The sequence below is a fragment of the Anarhichas minor genome, unplaced genomic scaffold (assembly GCF_050575085.1).
Source record: "Anarhichas minor isolate MPS153535 unplaced genomic scaffold, ASM5057508v1 ptg000074l, whole genome shotgun sequence".
NCBI classification, from domain to species: Eukaryota; Metazoa; Chordata; class Actinopteri; order Perciformes; family Anarhichadidae; genus Anarhichas; species Anarhichas minor.
This window is the reverse complement of record NW_027466520.1, coordinates 8,302,482-8,323,580: the sequence shown is the minus strand read 5'-3', so window position 1 is coordinate 8,323,580 and position 21,099 is coordinate 8,302,482. Positions and strand designations below refer to the sequence as shown.

Here is a 21,099-nt window from a genome sequence, read left to right as displayed (position 1 = left end):
CTATAACTCATATCATGTATATTATTAAGCCATTAGATGCTATCAACCCTTTTGAATGATTTAATTACCCAGGAGGACCGTCCTTTGAACAAGTGGAAAGAGGAACATACATATTCATTGGGGCTGGATGTCGGCAAGAAAACCCCCTCTGTGCTACTCACTGCGACCTCAACCCTCCTTCCCTATACATCCCTGTCTCACTACACTGCCCATGCACACCCCCCTGGCACCCTCATGCTCCATCCATCGTTTCCAAATCCCCCCCCCCACCCCTTCCTTCACCCCACGCCACCCTTCGGTAGCTCACACACAAAAGTCTCTTGTCTTCCTCACATTGTGCGGGCTCGGACGGCTGTGGGAGCAGGTTCTGTCCACCCTTCACCCCTCTCTACCCCCCCCCCCCCTCTGTCATTCATCAGGCCTGATCCAATCACTGATAAGGAAGGAAGAGGAGAAAGATAAGGCCACTGTTGGGAGCGCTCCCTCAGGCCTCCCTCTGTTCACCACCTCGAATAGTTGTTTCACAAAAGAATATCTTTTTTCACCCCCCCCGAACAATGTGCCATTTCATTTCTTGACTCCACTGCTTGAAGTACTGCAGATTTGACAGTGTTGTTTGATAAAATATGTTTTATACATCACTCAAAAGTGTTATTTTTCCCCCTAAAGGTGGTACTTTCACGACAACGTCAGGATTGTATCCAGGAAACAACTCCCTGACGAACTCCACCGGCTTCAACAGCACACAGCAGGTAGCCGCGCACTTCCGTCTGCTCGTTCCATTTCTGCGATCTGATATCAGTAGGCAGCTATGAGTTTATATGAGTGGGAATTGCAGACGTCTTCCCAACCTGGAAATCTTTATGAAACATGCATACTCAATATGTTACATTTCATCCATGACACATTCCAACATAAATCACTCGGGACGTCAAAAGATTTGTATGCGGGATTATCTACTGCACTTCCTCCAACACAAATGTATTATGCCACAGAAGAGAGGGAGAGGTAGAAAACAAAAAAAAAAAGACCAGATGTCGGACAGAACAGACATGTGTTTGCGTTTATGTTTTGGAATCTGCACTGTAAAGTAGCAACGCTGGTGCAGGGCATATCTCACGTTACTCTGCCAAACCTGCTACTTCTCTTCCACAACTTGGCTACCTTTTGTCTCTCTTCACCTTTTTGATCTAAATCTTCCCTTTCACACCACGTTGAACATATCTTTCTGTTTAGCTTTACTTGCCTTGTGCGTGCAACCTATCATTTCCCTACTCTGTCTTTCTCCACAGGACTACGCCAGTTATCCAGCCTTTGGCCAGGGGCAGTATGCTCAGTATTACAACGGCTCACCCTACACTTCACCCTACATGACGAGTAACAACACCAGCCCCAGCACGCCCTCCACCACCACCACCACCACCACCACCTACACCCTCCAGGAGCCACCCACTGGCATCACCAGCCACGCCCTCACAGAGAACCCTCCAGGTAAGAATCAAACCTCAGGGTCACAAGGTTGCCTTGCGTAACCCGAATATCGGGAGTTTGAGAGCCGTGTTTATTTTTCAAACAAGCAAGCCAGCGAACCCCCTCCCTCTCACTGACTGGAAGTTGCTCCTGATAAGAGAACATGAGCTAAATGCCAAAGAACTGTATATGTCCCAACCCAAATGCACAAAGGGAGGCGTAGGATGTGGTCTCAACCATCACATAGTGTGGCAAGCAAGACAAAAAAAAGTTCTAACTGAAATCTGATGTAGAGTTTTCCATAATTTCATGTGACATTAATGCATCATCTAGCAATCAAGCACTGATTGTATCTTTATAAGTCAGTTAAAACGTTATGGCTGCATTCGAAATTGTCATCAATCAACACCAAAGACATCAGGCTTTAACTAAACGTAATTTCATACACAGTCGTCCACTTTATATAAATGACATCTCTGATATATCTAGTTGACATGTACTCCATTACCTCTGGTTTATTAAATCAGTATGGAGCACTATAGCTTTTAGTAACTGTGTTCCGCAAATGATTTATGATATGTTTGTAAACCTGTAGGCCGGCACAAAACACAAATAAAAATGTCCCAGGAAGCTGTCCGTCCCACATCAAGACAAATGGTCACTCACTCTTCTTTGCTAAAAGCAGATAATAGCTCATCTTCGATGCACTCTTTTTATTCTTTCCTTCTTTCCTTCCTTTCAGCAGTAGAGTACAGTACCATCCACAGTCCATCAACCCCCATTAAAGATTCAGATTCGGATCGATTGCGCCGGGCATCGGATGGAAAGTCACGTGGCCGGGGAAGAAGGAACAACAACCCATCACCGCCGCCTGACTCCGACCTTGAGGTAGGGTGAGCCCGCTACCTTGGCGACAGACAGCCTCGCCCTGTCTGAGGCACATGGACACTAATCCACTTATATGGCCGCCACAGCAGCTTTAACACTTGATGGGCGTTCGTTCTTAAATATTTGATTCCTTAACTATGAATGCATTATTGATTGCCGTGTGGAATATATGACATCACTAAACACATATAAAGTTCTGATGTATGCCTCGTAAATAAACAATAAGGCTTGTGATTAAGTGAGTCATCGTTGAAGTGAATAATATAATATAATATATATTCTAGTCATCAAAGACCAGACACGAACTGTGACTAACAATGGTTGAATTGAGCCATGAGCCATACAACACTTTGATAGTGACCATATGTCAAAATAAACTCAAGAGGCCTCTTCATTAATATGATGTGAATTCAAACAAAGTTAATAGCACCCATTATAGCGCTGACATCATGGCGTGTTAACATATCTAGTTAATTAGTTTGTCACTATTGATTACGCTAATGTAAAGGGCAGAGGATGGAGAGCGTGCGGTGGGGTGATGGGAGGAGTGTTGCGGTGACCAACCCGAGCAAATGGATCCTGGTCCCTGTGGCGCACAAATACACGCTCCTGGCCTATTGACCAGGAGGATCACCTTGCAGCCCGACAGAGTGCACCATTGATTTTGCCTCTTTTCTCTCTGTTTTTTTCCTTGTTTCTTTCGTCTCCCCCCCCCCCCCCCCCCCCCTTCCCCATCTCTCCAGCGAGTTTTCATCTGGGACCTGGATGAAACAATCATCGTTTTCCATTCCTTGCTTACGGGTTCTTATGCCAACAGATATGGACGGGTGAGTGACATCAGACTGTGGCAGTAGCGGTGCACTTTATCAGCTAAACACATGAATATTAAAAAGAAGGGGGAGAAAAAAAAAGAAGATTAGAGTGGTTGGAAATGGCCAATGAGCAGGGGATAGATTTCACTGAGTCCACAGTGAGAAGGTAGAGCAGAACTCAATGTACAGATAATTGTTTCTTTTTTTTTTAATAGGCCCAATGAGGCTTGACAAGTATTTGACTGCTCTTTGCAGCTGTTGCATGGCTGGTCGGGGCTCAGCTGTAGGGTCTCACAACAGTTGCACTCTGGACGTCTATTGACACATCTTAAGTGTTCCTTTCTCCTTCAGAAATGCCACATTGTTAGTTTAATTAAGTGCTTCTCAATCCATCCTTTTCAGAGAGGGATCTCCCCGGAGACCCTGGCAGGAAACTGAGTCCACCGAATGTAATTCAGTCAAAACTCAAACTAGAACACAGAGATTCTCTCAAACCTGCCTTAATTAGGATTCAGATACAATTACAGATGTGTACATCAATTATTTATTGTTATTTTACTGGAAGGTTATTTTCCATCCCATGTCACTGTGAATAAGATGAAGAGTTTACTTGTCCAGGCTTTGCTATTTGTTGTTCCATGTGAATTGCCTCTCTAAATTTAAACTTTCAAAACAAACAATTTGGGAAATAAAGCAAAATCCTATATTCTCATCGTTTTGTTGAGGTCATAGGTTCTATGTAGCCTTAATAGTGCTTCAAATCACCAGGTCTTATTTTTCCATTTGAATATAAATACGTGTATAACTATTGAATCAATTCATCACTCTCACATTTTTTAAAATAAGTAATAAATCTCTAATTCTATTTTCTTGGGGGAGTAACATTTGTAATCACCGGTTGTTTTGGCTATGGAGGTGTCTGGTTTTGAAGTCAAAAATGACATATTGCTCCTCATATGTCAGAGAGCTTAGCGTCTGCAGCCCGAGCTCTGCGCCTTTGTTCTGGTATGAGGGGTGTTTGATGGGGGCAGTGTTTTGTTTTTGGGGTGAAAGAGGGCTGCCCCACGACCCTCCACTGTTTATTTACTTTGTTCTCAGCCCGGCATGCTGGGTAAAGAGAGAGCTATAAGGCTTAGGGAGCTGTGGCTCAGTGATGAGGGACTCTCCAACCACACACACACACATGAACACACACACATGCATACACAGGGTCTCCAGTGTGCTCCTCTGAAACAGGAAACACTCCTGACTCCATAAGGGCCCGTTTCATCAGAACTCATATAGGATGTGACAGCCGCTAGAGTCCCTCTCACTCTGTTTTCTCTTTTGTTCCCTCTTTTTCTCCTCCTCTGCACATTTCAGTCCCTTTTTTTTTTTTTTTTTTTTTTACTAAAGTTTCTCTCATGCTCCAACCTGCTGACACTATCACATTAAAGCAGCATTATAAGACGGAGACATGCTTATTCAGAGCAACCACAAAGCACGCTACCTCAAAGCCTATCGGACACGCAGATCTGTAAGCTTCCTCAGAAAAGAAAGTGAAGCAGACCGACATCCACCACAACAACCAGCCCTTCTCTTCCCTCCCGTCTGTCATTCATGTCATCCCCGTCTTAGTGGCATAAACAAAAAAGTTACTAAACAGTCCCCCCCCCCCCCCCCCCCTAGCTGCTCTGAGCCTACTATAAATAGATGTGTGCACACATCCACACTTTCTCTCACTCGCTGTGACCTCCCACCCACTCTCTCCGACTCTTTTTTCTTTTTTCTTCTCCTTCTCTTACACACATAAACACACTGCTGCTCTTATCAGCTCTTTTAATTGGCATCAAGGCAGCTCACCCCCATAAAGCTGATGGCTGAGGCCAGCTGTGCCGCTATTGGGCTGGCCAGAGCTGGAGCTTAAAGTGGGTGGGGATGGATGGGGGGTTGTTATTGGTAAGGGGCTCAGAGAAAGGGGGGGGGGGGGGGGAGGGGGGGGACTTGGCGCCCCCGTGGATGGCACTGACATCTCGGGACAGGTGGCGCTGGAGCAGTGACAGCAGCAGCACTTTGGCCTTCTGGCCTGCTTGTATTCTTAACTCCCTCACTGACTGATTGTTTAGATTTAATTGGAGAGGATTCACTTGAAGACTGCCTTTTCCCACCAAACCGGCCCTTTATGCTAAGTCAACCAACAGCGGCGGAGGTTGGGGAGAGGGAGCCGGTAGCCGGTTGATGTGGGAGGCTAATTATTTTTGATGAATTCCGACTGAAAGATTGATTCGAACTGGGAGGTTAAGAGGAAGGAGAAAGCCTCTAGAAGTGGGGATTGAGGTCTACTTGTGTGGTTTGTCCGCTGTCATTTTGGTGAAAACATAAGCATTGTGGGGTGTGACAGTTAATCAGCAGAAAGCTCAGGTGTGTCTTCAGGTGGTTTAACTCCCTAATCCCCGCTTCTGCTCCCGTCTTTAATGCCGTCTCACCCAGCTGCAGACAATCCTCCTCCACAGCCTGCTATTGTCTCCTTTGCTCGCTGAAGACAATCTGTTGATTAAAGATTTAAGATTTAAAAAAAAAAAGGTATTCAATTTGTGCAGCAACAAAAAAGAATGGTAGCGCTTCTCTCCAGTCAGTTAATTAATTATAACATGTTTTGTATGTTGTTTGTGATAATAATGGTATGTGGTAGTGAATTTTGATTTGGTTTATATCTTTATGTTTATGCTGAAAAATACTTTTTGTCAATTCATTATCTTTTTAAAAGGAAAATCGCACACATTGTCACAGGCTCATTAACTATTTACAACGTAGTTCACTCTTGTCTCGGTATTATCTTACAGACAGTGCAACCCTATCACCATTACAGCACGTGTCACATTACTGACAGAGATCATGATTTAAGGAAAAGTTGCAGTTGTCCGCACGCGTTATCTTTTTTAAATTTATTTTTAATTTATTTGAATTATTTTAAATATCAAATAACACCTCCAAGTTGTTGATTCAGGGGGTATTGTTTTAATCACCTAGAGAGACAATCAGATGATGCATCAGCACAAGTATGTGGCGAATGGGCTATTTACGATGAGACCGTGACCCCCCCCCCCCCCCCCCCCCCAACTCTTCCAAACCGACCACCCTTCCTGAGAAGAGACATGCTTTTTTTTTCTGATGACTATTCTGGTCGCTTTTCGGAGAGTCGTAAACAGAGGCTGAAACTTTCAAGTCCGCCTAATGTCTTCTTTTTATGGGAATAGCCTGCCGGGGAATTTAAAAGGATTTCTGTGTCAATTGAGTGATTTACAGGGAACAGCGTTATTTATTGTTTCACATTAACCCCCTTCAAATGGAACACAATTACCTCAATATTCAGAGGAAAGATTTTAATTAGATTTAATTGTCTATTTTCCAGGATCCTCCGACATCTGTATCATTAGGCCTGAGGATGGAAGAAATGATCTTCAACTTGGCCGACACACACCTATTCTTTAACGACTTGGAGGTAGGTCTATTTCTATGTGTTTTTCTCTCATCTTTAAGCTGCCTGTAGCTCCGCTATGTTCGTGATCTTCCCAAATGCCTTCTGTTCACCTTGCGATGGTCTGAGCGGTCAGAGGAATGTATAACTGGAGTCTATGAGCACTCCATCAAGTTTTCAGTTGAAGCAGCAACAACTGTTTCAAAGCGTGGAGCCTGTTTCTCAGTAATCAGTCCCATAGTGGTGAAGTATTACCTCGGAGCCCAACTACCATGAATTTTACATGTGCTGTCAGCCTCCGTCATTCCTGGGTCACCAGGCCTGCTCTCCACCCCCCGCCTCCATCCCACTCCCACAGAGGCCAGCTCAATTTGTCAAGCTCTGGTGTTGCTGTGGCCACTCCGTCTGTCCGTGTCATGCTGTGTGCTTGGTGTCGCAGTCCACCTACACCCCAGACCCTAGCCTCACAGCATGAAGCCCCCGCCATGTCCCCTCTCACACCTCTTTTGCCCCCCCCCCCCCCCCCTGATTCATGTACGGCGAGTGTGAAATCTGCCTCTGGGGCACAGGCATAGAGGGATCATGGGTAGGGAGGTGTGTGTGTGTGTGTGTGTGTGGTGGGATGTTAAGAGTGTCTGCTTCACTCTGGGGAGAAGTAAAAGACCAGAGGGTCAGGGATGCTTATAGGCTCAGACTGCATGTACAGAAAAGTGTGTGCTACATTTGTCCGTACATAACGCATGCACCAGCTATCAGTGCTCATCACATTTTAACAATAAACAAAGCAATTCATGCTATATCCCTCAACATTATAGCATTATCCAATTCTCTGTCTATGATTTTTATTTTTGCGATTTCTGTCCCTGCCTCCTCCTCCTCCTCCTCCTCCTCCTCCTCCTCCTCCTCTGAGTCTCTTTCTCCCAGTGAATGTGATCCCACTGACCCAGCACTTTTCCTCAGTGTCCTGCTTTATGCTGACCTCACAGTAGAGGAAATGTTTTGTTTGATACTTAAGTGTGAAGAGATCTGCAGCCGGTCTGCCAAGTCTCATTACTCACCACCATGTTCATGGAAGTGTTACACGAAGCAAACCCAAGAAGGAGGAAAAACCGGGGGAGAGAGAGAGAGAGAGAAAGACAGGGAAGGAAAACGTTCATAGTCTCCCAGACAGACGAGTGACTGAGATTCCAAAACGCAGTCATCGTGATCAAAGTTAATTGGCTGCAATTGACTGGTTAAATATTCCCTTATGCCCTGGCCATGTAGAATCCATTGGAGCTGCACTTTATTTAATAGATGTGCCCCAATCATTTGAAAAAAAAATGGCAGTTTGTGACAACGCTTAAATGTGGTTTTGCTCAACATCTGTCCCGTGTTTTGATTTCTTTTCATGTGTGATGAAACCGCTCACAGACGAATTGGCAGCTCAGGCTGCTTATAAAGTTATTGTAAAATGCGACGTGTATATTTCATCTGCTCTATCTCAGTAACGAAATTATTAGATTTTGTTTTTGACACTTTGAGGCTTTAGATATTTTCCAGCTAAAAGTAGAGCAGTATTATGACTAAAAGAGCAACGTGTGGTCCGCTGCAAGAATGCTTTTTAGGACGTCCAATTTCAAGACCCCTCTGCAGACGCTGCGATGATTGTCATTAACAATTATAGTAGAGGAGGAACGACATTCTATTGAAGGCATATTGATCGCTCCTCTTAAACTGAGCTGGGCCAGTCTGAGTGTTAAGTGCCAGTTCTCAGCAATGCCTAACCAGTTGTGTTTCCTCTCTGCTGATTTACAGCCCTCCATCTCAGATAAAGCTAAATAGAGTCCAACTATAAATACCACAGCCAGCAGCAGTTATGTATTTAAGCATGTGCAGAAATGCATATGGTCCATCTAATTTAGTCTAAGCCATAAAGGGAGACCCCAGAGGCTGTGCAGAAACACAGGTGCAGAGTTAGTGGCCTAACGGGGTGTGTGTGTGTGTGTGTGTGTGTTTGTGTGTGCGAGTGTGTGTGTTTGTGTGAGTGGTCCATCTAAGACTTAACACTGTTGTCCTGCCCGCCTCTGCACAAGAACATTAAATATGGACTCGGTGTACCCACTTCTTCATTCGCAGTCTATAGTTTTTAAGATAAATTAATCATTTTTAAATTCTCAAGGGTTGTTTACAAGCCTCTAAACATCACAATTAATCATAATATTGTGCTCAGCCTTTTAAAGCCACTCTCTAGTCTTGTATATTATGTGTTCAAGTGTGTGTGTGTGTGTGTGTGTGTGTGTGTGTGTTGATAGAGTGAGTGACAATTCTGAGGAAAGTCATAAAAAGAAAGAGGGCACGCCGAAGGGGTCAACAGGGATCAGTTTCACCCTTAAGTCTCTCTCTCTCTCTCTCTCTCTCTCTCTCTCTCCCTCTTTCTCTTCTAACCTTTTTCAGGATCAGCGCTCTCTCTTTTTCCATTCACCGTTAGATAGAACTGAAGGTGCGTCCCTCCCCAAAAGACTTCCCCTCCCAACCCACACACTCAAATCTCTCTATCGATTATCCCGCACAAAGCGTTTGCTGCTCAGCCCTTTAAAAGAACACAAAGTGTGGTGCTGTATGAACAGCACAGTCTGCTTTTATCCTCAAAAATGCTCTGACTGAAGGAAGTATTATAGGAAAGTAATTCAAGGCAATATGATCCCCATCGATGTGACCTCCACTGTATTAATTTTCCTTGTAGAAGAAGTTGTATTTCAATAATTACAGAGATAAACTTATAATCAATGTTTACACCTAAAACATTTTCTACAAAATCTACATTTTTTGTAATTCGTTAATTAACAACAACTTCCTAAGGTAACATCGATATTTTCATTAATTATTTATTCATTTATTTATTTGAATAATTATAATAACAATGTTTTTCAAAATAATATACTTTTACTAGTAAATTACTAAGAAGATTTGTTGTTCATATATCTTATTTTTGAAATATAATACATTTTCACGCCAGCGCTGGGTGTGCGGTTGAATGTGGAGTTAATTGATGGTCTAAAGTGAAGTGTATAATGAAGCCCACTGAGGCCGAGCGTGCCGGGAAGACTGACAGCTCTACTGTGACTCAGGGTGTGAGTTTACTGTAGGTGCGCTAACGCCGAGCGGTATGTGGGAACCGGGGGCCTCTCTCTCTCGCTGGCCGAGCCCCCTGCGTTCCCCCCTCTCAGTGGGGTACGGGAGGGCTGCCATCTCCCCCTTCCCTGGGTGAGAAAACAACCCTCCCTGTCTGGAGGATAAAGGGCATGGGGGCAAACCACTCACAGAGAGAGAGGGGGGGGAAGGTCTCTAAAGGTGGGAACATTTTAAATTAGTCCACTGATGCCTCCATGCTGTGTGCAACCCTCTCTCACACACTTATGCACATGCAAGCTAAAAATGTTGTGCTGCAAATTCTTAAGGCACACATACATAATGTACGAACACTCATGGAAGTACCCACGGACTCTCGAACTCACACACACATACGTATCTGTGGAGCAACCCTGTGACACTGTGAGCTGACTACCTTTTATAGCTCCCAGCCTCAGTCCCAGGGTTGAAACCTCCTCTGTCACTCTCACCCAGGGGCTGCCTGTTAATGAGAGATGCTGTGAAACGCATGGTTACCCTTTCCTAGTGGCTGAAATGGCCCTCCAGAGCCTCTTAGTGTGGAGGCCATTCTGTTTGTTTTACGTCCCACCGTAGAGAGGCAGATCCTGTGCTCGCCATCCATGTGACTGGTAGCTTTATGGCCTTTTCCTTGATAGTATTTTCTTAAGATTTTACTCACAGTAAGGACGGAACATAATGCTAGCTGTGCTTTTCATTGAATCACGAAATCAAGTCAGTCAGTTGATCAGTCACCAACTGTACACTGTAGCTTTGTGGCACATACTTCAATGACTTTATCATAACACGTAAAACTGAACAACCCATCGAGTTCTGCACCATTGAAAAACTGTGAAACCGAGGAATACGATTTTTTTTTTCTACAGTATGTTTTGTCAGATGGGCTTCTTTGGTTCTGTTCACACTAATGTGGGTATTTCATCATGTGCCTGGCCACTGATGCAGCAGTGCTGTCATGCTCCTCGACGTAACTCCATCACGTCTCGAGGCGGGGGCCGCTGATGTGTTTTGGAAAGACTACAGAGGGAAAGTGGAGGTTTCAAAGCCACCCTGTCAATCTTCGCTCCACAGAGCTCCACCTCACCCCCACCCTCTCTGCCCACTATCCTAACACAGCCAATAGGGGTTGAGGCTGCACGGAAAATATAACATTGCTGTCTGTTGACAAATGATGATATTTAAGAATAGATTTCTTGCCCTGAATTAAAGAGCACCTGCCCAGCATGGTCTGTGGGGGAAGAGAGCAGAAACGTGCACAGATTTTTGTCCAAGAATAATCAGTTTTTTCTATGGATACGTTTGTTGCGAAGGGAAAATGCTGAAACGACTGAGATTTAATATTACATTTAATGTCGCTCTCCTTGAGGTGTGGTTTGGACTTTGAACGCCAAAAAAATAGGAGAATAATGAGAAGCAGCTTATCCATTACACCGTGCATCACACTTATTTATACTTTTCACTCCCTACCTGTGGGGTGATTCTTTTTGTTTTTATTCAACTTTTCCAGTCATTATACTCGCAGACCGCTTCAGAAATTCCCTCTGCTCCTGAGCAAAGCGTCCTCCCTCTTTTCCTGATCGTGTGAATTTCTGTAAAACCAGCATCTACTTTTCTGTACCTGTGCTTTGTTTGGCGCCGCTGTTTGAATTCCGTGGCAGTTCAAGCACAGATTGTGGATTGGAATGAAGTGGGTTCGAAGAACTCTCCCTTTGTTACCCACATCCTGTGTTTGACCCCCAGGTAATCACAGCCCCCCCCCCCCCCCCCCTTTCCCCTCCTTTCCTCCCCCAGACAGGGGTGCCTGTGGTGGGAACAGAGAAGGAAGTTGCTGGGGGTCACAGACCGCGGGGGGGATGACAGCCACTGCCGGTGGAGTGGCGGTATTGAGAACCTGCGAACCATGGATGAGCCTTTTTCACATGGCATTAGCCTGTAGGGTCACGAGGAATGCTGTGATGACGGCTGTTATCGCTCACACTGCGCTTTTGACCACCCACCCCCACCCCAACAGCTCACCTGAGGGAGGATGAGAGACAGGGGGCGAGCGGGGCAGCTTGTATCCAATAAGTGGACACTGACCTATAGACCTTCATAGGAGGGGGGAGGGGGGGGGGGGGGGGGAAGCAGGTCTAAGAGTTAGATAGATAGCATGGTCCTCTCTGTGTTTTGGTAACATTCATTGCTGACTTGGCCCCGTCTTTCTTCTCCCTGCCTCTGACTGTTGCAGTCACCACTCTGCAGCTCTCTCCGGGGCTGCAGGAAGACTCGGGCCGTCATTGCTGATTGCTTAATGACAGATGCCGGGGGGGGGGGGACAAAGAGGGCTCTGATAGCTTCCTCCGCAAGTGAAGAGTGTTCAGCCGACTGGTGGAAAGACAGGGAGACAGGGAAAGGAAGAGAGAGTGAATGATGTAGAGATGGAAGCATCCCGAGGCAGAAGCATCCTGTCTTCAATTGAGCATCTTCTTGGCATCGTTCCTGTATAGATGCAGACTCTTTGGTGGCGCAGATGAAAGAGAAGAATGCTGCTGATAAATTGAACAGAAAGATGGAGTGTTTGCTTAAGGAGTAATTGCGATGGCTTCTGGTGGAGGGTCTTCACTCCTGAGTACAGTAGGAACATCTGGCGCGAGTTAGCGGTGATGTCGGTTTTAGAGAGACCACTGTTTGCTTGGTGAGGGGAGGATGGGGGGGGATTTGACGGAAAAGACATGTTCAAAAGGTTCTAAGAAGTTCTCTGACTGCCCTTCAAAGTGCCACCATCTTGAAGCCCTCTCATTCCATTGTTAATGTTATACAAACACAATAATAGCAGCATGTTACTTTTCCTTTAAGCTTTCCAATGACTCAGTGACTTGATGATGATTTGTTTTATCAACTCCTGCAACACTAATATAACACAAAAAATTCATATTCATCCTTTTTTATGTGACACATTCATTTTTGATTTGCAGTCTGCATTCTCAGTGTGCATTTTTCACAGATGTTTTATTTATTTGGTATTTCATAATTCACCCCGTAGAGTTTCTTTCCATCCTATCCACGACTGTACTTAACTGACTTGAACCTGCACCATCCATGGCTCTGTGGTGTTTACGAGGCCTTCAAGTGCCTCCTAATGAGTATGTGTAAGGGTTACTGTACAACATTACCCACAGCCGCCTCCTCTATTAGCTTTCCCCGTCCTCCCAGGAAGCCAGTGCAGAGGTTTATGCCAGCCCCAGCTGGGAACAGTAATTGTTGGAGTCCGCAAATTCTTCCAACAACCCCCTCCCTATTTATTCACAGCGCACACACACACACACACAAAAAAATTCTATCTGGAGTTCTCAAGCTCAGTTGTTAACTAAGAATTATAATATCGACAGACTTAACTATGTAAACACAGAGCAACAAAGAGATGTAAAGGGGTACAGTCTATTTTTCTTGGCCATTTTAATTTAGTTTTAACGCTTAACATTAGTTGAGGTTTGATGTGTTTATTAGCTCTGAGGATTTGGGAAAAGTCCATGAAAAATCATTCATAATCAGGCGGCAATTATAATGGCAACGGTTAGGCCTAATTACTGAGACATATTTATGTGTTTCGGGTCATGTTGGAGTTCTGGCTCTGGCACCTAAAGTAGGCCCATAATTAACATGCTGAGTAATACGGTTCTCACATAGCTGTTTTGATCCATGCTGGCTGTCAGACTCTGAAAGAAACACATTGCAGGGGAAGAACAAGCAGCAGGAACTATTGTCATCAAACAAGGTGCCGGGAGACAGCATACAATTAGGCAATGATGTACCAAACGAGCGCTTTGCTGTCGGCTGATTGTGTAAAGTAATTACTGGATAATAGAAGCATTCCGGTCACTTGCACCAGAATGCTTTGAAAGAAGGCTGCATGAGGTGCTTGTTTTCCTAAACAAACTGACATGCCTCCACTACTTAAGAAATTAGGCACACCAGTACTTCTGGCTTGGGTTTCGCTCTGAGAAAGAAATTTCAGAGATAATTTGCGAACATAAATTATCCATAAATTTGTTGGCAGCGGATCTCCAAGCTGGGACAAATTGCTGCTTTCTCCAACTATTAAAGATCTGCCGGTGATTGTCTAGAAACAGATTAGGCCAACAGAGCTAAGAGCCCCCCCCGCCAGCACCCCATCTCCAATTGGCAGTCCATCTTCTGGAACGTGGGGCTCAGAGCTGGCTCCATGTGAGGTCACTTTGGACTCTCTCTCCCCCCCCAGCCTTTACCCGCTGCTCTCCACCATCCCCACCTCTCTATACCTTCCACCCCCCCTCCCTTATCGGGGTGCAGGAGCCCCACAGAGGAGGGGAGAGGGGTCACGGGGTCAAAGTCTTTTCCTCTTTGGATCTCAGGGCTTGCTGGGAGAGGCTTGGCGAGAGAATGGCTGCATTAGAGCAGGGGTTGGGGGTCAAGATTTTAATTCTGTTAAAGAACAGCTGGTTTGAGTTTCTCCTCACGTCGCTCTTCCCTCCCTTTCCCCACAAATCCAGGGAGATGAAAAATTTGTTCAGAGGGGAACCAGTTAAATAAAAAAGGTTTACAGTCCAAAGCCCTTACCCTTACCCTGCTCTAGCATTAGAGAGGAATGCAATAACGTCAGCATTTGGCCTCACTTAGATTGACTTAAAACAAGGAAGTCCTTTCTGTGTTTTGGTGTCTTAACAGCCGGATGAAACTTAATTAAAAAGCTCAAAAAATCGGGAGGGATTTTTCATACTTGAGACCGGAGGAATTCCTCTCCCTCAAGTTTCAACTTCCATGAGAAATTATTATTTCTCACGTAACTTTAAACAGGTGAGGCTTACGATCGTTGGCAGCTACGCAACACGCTTAAAACTCGTAGCTTTCCAGAGAAATTCTTTAAACTGCTTCATGGAGATGTCAATACGCTGTCTGTTGTTCGTCCTAGATTAGGGCTGACTGAAACAAATTGAGAGTTTGACGTCCCATTCAATTTCAAAGCCCTTTGCTCTTAACAAGGCTATTGCTCAAACTCCTGTTGGCTAAATCGCGAGCCGCCACACGTTTTAGCAAAAAGAAGCTATAGTCTCTCTCCGCTCTGCCCCAAGTGAAATGTGTTGATCTCAATGCCAAGGCAGGACTCCCTCACATTTTTAGCTGGGTGAGGGGGACCGACCGGCGAGAGGCGATAAAGGGGGAGGCTCTACAGCCCTCCTATAAATGGAAAACTAATAACAGATTTTTTTGTCTGCTCTCTCCTGCGCTCTTTTGCCGGCTGACTGGCCCCGGGGCTGTGTTGGTGTGTGGCGCAGCAGCAATCAGAGGTCATAATTTCATTGGCGGTTAGCATCAGGTTCAATTTTTCTAGTAGGTTACATTTGCCAGAAAGTCTGGAATGTGTTACTGTGTACCGGCAGAATCAGTGCAGAGCTGCAGAATCCCTCTACCTTTCCAAGAGGAGCCAGGGACCCCCAAAGGGGAAGAGGAGTGTGCACACATGTTTAGAGATGCACACGCAGACGCATACACATGCACAGACCACTAGTGCTTTAGGGCTCTTTATACATTCAGCTAGCCTGCATACATCCTTCTACTGTGTGTGTTTCTATCAGTACTCGCAGACATAGCTGTTCCAATGCCAACCTGGGGAGTTTTTGGAGTTGCTAGATTGAGACTTAATTGGTTATGTCTGTGCGTGTGCATATCTTTAGACCCCTCTAGTGGTCGCAGTCCATTCTGACTAATGATGAGGTTAGTTTTTTGTTTGGACAGAGCTGGTATTGGCGCAAGGGAAGAAAAATGCTGAGAACTTATTCAAAAGGATATACAGAGAAAGTCAAGGCGAGTGGGATTAAGGGTGAGGTGTCCAGCCAAAGCACAAATTCCTGAATGAATATGTTGTTTCTGGTGAGAAATTACGAGGAACATGTGGTGAGAGTGCTTTCTAAAGAAAGAAACTTCTCTAAAAGAGGACTGCATTTTTTTTTTTTAAGAGTGTGTGAATCCTACGTTACTCAAAGTATTTGTGTTGTGTCTTCCAGGAATGTGACCAGGTACATATCGACGATGTGTCCTCCGATGACAACGGCCAGGATCTGAGGTATTGAATAGTCAGAATGAACTGTGCCATTTTGCTCGCATCAACGTCGGCGCAGCCTGTGCTGACAGATTCTTTTTTTTTTTTGTCTTCATCTCAGCACGTACAACTTCGGCGCTGACGGTTTCCACGCAGCGGCCACCAGTGCCAATCTATGTCTGGCCACAGGCGTGCGGGGAGGCGTGGACTGGATGAGAAAACTGGCCTTCCGCTACAGACGAGTAAAAGAAATCTACACCACCTACAAAAATAACGTCGGAGGTAATCCCCCCCCCCCCCCAACAAGCAGCGCTGCTTTGTACAGATCTGTCGAGCAGAACTGAGCTTGTAGATGCATGTCTCCTCATTTGTGTGGCCGTTTGTGTGAGTGTCTGCGCGTGTGTTCTGAAAGCACACATGCCACACCACTTGGTCAGGGTAAATTTTTAAAATTTCAGTGGTATTCTGAGGGCTGGTCCAACCCAAACAATGTTACCCTGCGTTTCAGGTCTGCTGGGCCCAGCCAAAAGGGAAGCCTGGTTGCAATTGCGAGCAGAAATTGAAGCCTTGACGGACTCCTGGTTAACACTGGCACTGAAAGCACTAACATTAATCCACTCAAGGTAGGACTCCAGTGAGGAAAATTGTATCCAGTCCCATACCGCACATATATAAACTCTCATGTGGTGTAAATAAGTCAACTCAATACTCCTAAGCTATTAAAGAAAACACCAATGCTCTTCTGGATGGACTTTGTCTTCTGATATTTGAAAGTGTGCTTAGAGATCCGACTTTTAAAAGCTGTGATTCAACCTTTCACTGGGTGACATGTTTTAAGCATTTGATACATTGCGGCGTCTTTATTTTCTGTACGCTGTGTTTTCTTTTGTCCTCCCTCAGAGTGATGTAGAATGATGTCATCCCTTTTGCTCTCCTCCCCTGTCTCTCTGCTGCAGGTCAAACTGTGTGAATATCCTGGTGACCACCACGCAGCTCATCCCTGCCCTGGCTAAGGTCCTGCTCTACGGCTTGGGGATAGTCTTTCCTATCGAGAATATTTATAGTGCAACCAAAATAGGTAAAATGTGTGATTTCAGCCCTCTTTTGTTTTGCCCGCTGTGATGAATCTGTCACTTTGGGACATTAATGCTTGTTGTTTTAGCTTGGTGAGTGTAAAGAATTAAGACACACGTGCTACCTAAGTGATGGGACAGAGGCGTGGATGGGGTGGGAGATTCAGTCACCGGAGACGGTTGATGTTCTTCTATGAAGGAATAGGCCTAATCAGCCTGGGATTATTTTCCTGGAGCTGGGCCTGCGCTGGGCCTCCCCAGGCCTCTCCTGTTCAGTCTCTGCATATGAAACCACTTCTGCACATTTATGTCATTCCACAGCAACAAGACCCCCCCCCCCCCCTCCCCCCCTTTCCCTCCAGTACTTCCCCTTCTTCACTGTTTCAAATGCAAAATAAACATCAAGCTTCACTCCCGCAACGTTTTCAGGCCCATCAGCGCAGGAGTCTGGAGCGGAGTGTAGCTCAGGGCTCCTCGGAGCGTTAAGCGCACCAGTCCTCCTAACCCAGACCCCGTGGCATGCAAGAGTGATTTTGGCTGATTTAAGTCCATTTGTCCCATGGTTGAGGAGCAGAAGGGCAGAGTTAATGCGTTTCAGATTGCCTTTATCTGAGGGCTGATCTTATCACATCTCCTTGCTGAGCTCAAAGTGTTTACACTCTGCCCTATTTTGTACGTGTGGTGTTTTTAAAGGGGCTCTTGTCACCCTGTGCCTTTGAATCAACTTGACGGTGTTTAGTGTGGGTCCGTGCGAGGGCCTTTGTATCTGTTTGCATCCACTCAACGCTCCACTAACATCCTGCTTGTCGACTTCCCCACAGGGAAGGAGAGCTGCTTCGAGAGAGTAATTCAAAGGTTCGGGAGGAAAGTTGTTTACATTGTTGTTGGAGACGGTGTGGAAGAGGAGCAAGGCTCAAAAAAGGTAAGAAGCCTCGGAACAATAGGCACCACATACTGCATACACATCGAGTCCTCTGGTGAAAACATTCGTCGGAAACACACGGAGATAGGAGAAAAGAAAATGTTTGGACTTTCCCTAAGGTCAGGAGTTCATTATTGAATGCTCACAGAACACAAAACATACCTGCCATACTTTTCCAAAGAAAGGAATCAGCACTCTAGCTCTGTCCTCCTCAACAGTCTTACTTTACTTTCATTCGTTTATCCTCTTATAGGGCGTCCAAGTACAAGAGAGAAAGTCTGTAGTGTGTAATCAGTGCTCTTCCTCCGCCATCTCAGGTTTACAGAGCAGGGGAGGGTAGATGGCATAATTATATATTCCTGCTCGCTGCCCTGAGCAGCGTGAATGCTGTGTGTGTAATGCTAGCCCTTTCAGAACCAACGCGCATAAAGGAGACTTAAATCATTGTTGATGAAATTAGAATATTTACTGCAATGCCAAGCCTGTTAGCACGAGAAAGGTTCAAGAAAGCCGACGGTATCTGTTCAGGTGCCTCTTACGTTGCCCATACCTGTCGGCTCTTGCTCCGCAATTTGTGTACTCGGCGTTTCTGCCAAGTTTGGATGTACACCAAATGCGACATGCAAAAGCCGCACACAGCAAAGATATTCATTAGCAAAATTAATCGCCGGCCCAAGAGCATATTTCACTGACAGTTACGGTGAGCCACAGTGTCAGGGTGTAGACGTGGAGTTTCCCTTTGAAAAGCCTCCAGCTCCCTTTCCACCTGTTTTTCAGTAAACAGCGAGCAGAAGCGTGAGGACAGATGAAGAGCGATTAGGCAGCGATTAGGAAGAAGTAGCAACCTTTACCCTGGAGAGGTGTGTAAAACAATAGCTCTGTGTTATGGAAAGCAAACACACCCTGGGAATATGGACTTGAGAGATGATTGTGGAAAAATATGCAAATATTTTCACTCCGTCTTGAGTTGTTGGATTGTGACATTGATGGAAGGATAAGGCGGGGGGTTTTTTTCCCCCTCCGTCTGAGTAGTGTGAGTCCCAGGACATGGCATGCGGTAAAAGGTTTCTGTGTCAACATCAGAGAGGACTTGAAATAACACAACAATTTCACCCGTCAGGAGGCGCACATCAGACGTGACATTGTGAGAACTACAGAAGTCTAAAAGTTCTCTCGGGCCCTCATTCCTCCACCTAAAAAAGGAAAAATCCGCAATCCCTGAAACAATTCCGCCTTCAGTTATTACCATCGCCTGGGAGAGAAGGCAGCGATAGCATCTGCCGCTTTTAAACTTAAAAGCAAAGACAATTTACAAAACAAAAAGCAAAGAGCTTTTTTAAGGGTCAGTGCAGGCTCTTCTAAGCGGAACATATGCCTGGGAGAGGCCATACCTTTGATAAGGGGAGTGTAATGGGCTCCGCACACTGAGGAGCCGAGGACTCTACCTGACAAGCTCCTTTCATTCTCTGCGACTCAGGTTTCTCCCCCCCCGTCCTTTGCTCGGGAACAACAGCTCATTTGCACCGTCCCAAACACACACACTGGCAGGCGGGAGGTTCACTCAAAAGAGCCTGTGGGGAGTTCACTTCTGGTGAGGTTGGAGACAGCCACTGGATTAGTTTGGTGGTATAAAAGTACATGTTAATGCAGGAGAGAAATTAGGTAGAGGCCGCAAAGACATATGCACAAGGGAGCAAGAGGTGCAGTCTGCGTGCGTTATTAATATGATTGCTATACCTGGTGAAAGGACCAGGCTTTCTCCATTCATTGAATGTTTTAGCTGTGGTGTAAAGAGTCAAATCTTCTTTGCGCTTAGATGTTTTTTTTCAATATCGATTGATATGTCCATTATTTTTTTGATAATAACTCAGCTTAAAAATGCCCATTACGGTTTCCCAACATCTTTTAATTTGCTTTTCTGGAGAGAAAAAAAAAAGAATCTCTGGTGTGTGTTTTTTGCTTTGATAAATGACTGAACGGATCGATTCAAATCTTGTATATTTCTTATTAGCCCTAAAATGTGCCACATCCAGTGTTTTAAATCAAATGTATTTCATTCCTCCCTCAGCACAACATGCCCTTCTGGAGGATCTCCAGCCATTCAGACCTCATGGCCCTCCACCACGCTCTAGACCTGGAGTACTTGTAGCACTACACCACCATCGTACACCCTGCTCCGCCTCAGCACACCCTGCAACCTTTCACCTTCGCCCTCCGTCCCCGTCCCACGCTTGCCACAGATCCTACAGCTCAGAAAATACGCCCCACCCCCCCCCTCCCCCCTGTGCGGCCTGGCGTCTGTCTTCCACTACACAGGAAGAAAAGAAGAGGAGAATGGAGGAAAAAAAAAGGCTGAGCACACGGTTAATGTGCTGACATATGGTCACACTTCGTCTTAACCCTAAACTTTTTTTTTTTTCTCTCTGGAAGCGAAGGAGAGAGGTGAATTTACGGCGCTGCAGCTGCTTGCCCTGGTTACTGTGAATTGGCCGTTTTCTGAAGCTGTCAAAGTGTTTTACGGCCCCCTGTTTGTGCCGGGACTCTTTCAGGGTTCACACCTGTGAGGAGAGCAGAGCTACTGATGGCCTCGCCCGCCCCGCCACAGAACTCAGCTACAGTAAACCACAGGCCCACGACTACTGGTGGTGACATTTCTCCGTCCCTCTAGCTGTTCACCCCCCCCCCCCCCACCCCCCCGTCTCTTTCTGTTCCTTATCTGTCTACCTACTTTTTAGTCTCTCTTCCGTCACGGGACAGACAGACAAAGCGACTGCTCCTCTGTTAACCGTCGGCCTGGGAGTCCTGTGCTTGTTATTTATGAACGGAGACTTTGTGAGCGGCACCGCGCCACCGAGAAGGTACCTCGACGACAAAAGACTTGTGCCTTTGACAAAGTACTATTGATTTACACCACAGCGAGAGGAAGACGATTATGGAAGAAACAAAACAAAAAAAGGGGGAGTTTTCTAAATATTTAAGGAAAATTACAAAAAACTTTATTTACAAGGCTGAGACAATCGTGTATAGAGGAAATCTTTTTTGTGTGTGTAAGTTTGTAATCACTGGACTATTCCTTCCTATATTCATTTAGGTACGTGCTCTTGAAAGGTGGCAATGCTTTTTCATTGAAGTAAAAAAAAAAATAATCAAAGGCATCCCATCGCACATGAGCTTGTGCGGCGCCTGAAAGTGTTGATGTGTTCAAGTTTTGTTCAATAAACAAATATGTAGATAATGGGATTTTGTGATAAATTGTTTTGTCAAGACCAAAA

At 45.4% G+C, this 21,099-nt stretch overlaps 1 protein-coding gene across 6 annotated transcripts in view; it reads left to right on the top strand.

Moving 5' to 3' along the window:
• Nucleotides 1-19,976, top strand: part of eya1 (EYA transcriptional coactivator and phosphatase 1) — a 29,587-nt gene extending 9,611 nt beyond the window's left edge. For 4 of the 6 annotated variants that reach the window (XM_076080388.1, XM_076080387.1, XM_076080386.1 and 1 more), the window contains 11 exons: nt 670-752; nt 1,293-1,491; nt 2,219-2,358; nt 3,102-3,185; nt 6,562-6,651; nt 15,798-15,856; nt 15,954-16,114; nt 16,341-16,455; nt 16,789-16,910; nt 17,727-17,827; nt 19,896-19,976. In XM_076080388.1, coding sequence (XP_075936503.1) covers nt 670-752; nt 1,293-1,491; nt 2,219-2,358; nt 3,102-3,185; nt 6,562-6,651; nt 15,798-15,856; nt 15,954-16,114; nt 16,341-16,455; nt 16,789-16,910; nt 17,727-17,827; nt 19,896-19,976 — 1,235 coding nt within the window. The remainder of the gene's footprint in view (nt 1-669; nt 753-1,292; nt 1,492-2,218; nt 2,359-3,101; nt 3,186-6,561; nt 6,652-15,797; nt 15,857-15,953; nt 16,115-16,340; nt 16,456-16,788; nt 16,911-17,726; nt 17,828-19,895) is intronic. The other 2 variants (XM_076080390.1, XM_076080389.1) reach the window with 1 other exon arrangement.
• The last annotated feature ends 1,123 nt before the right edge of the window (nt 19,977-21,099 follow it).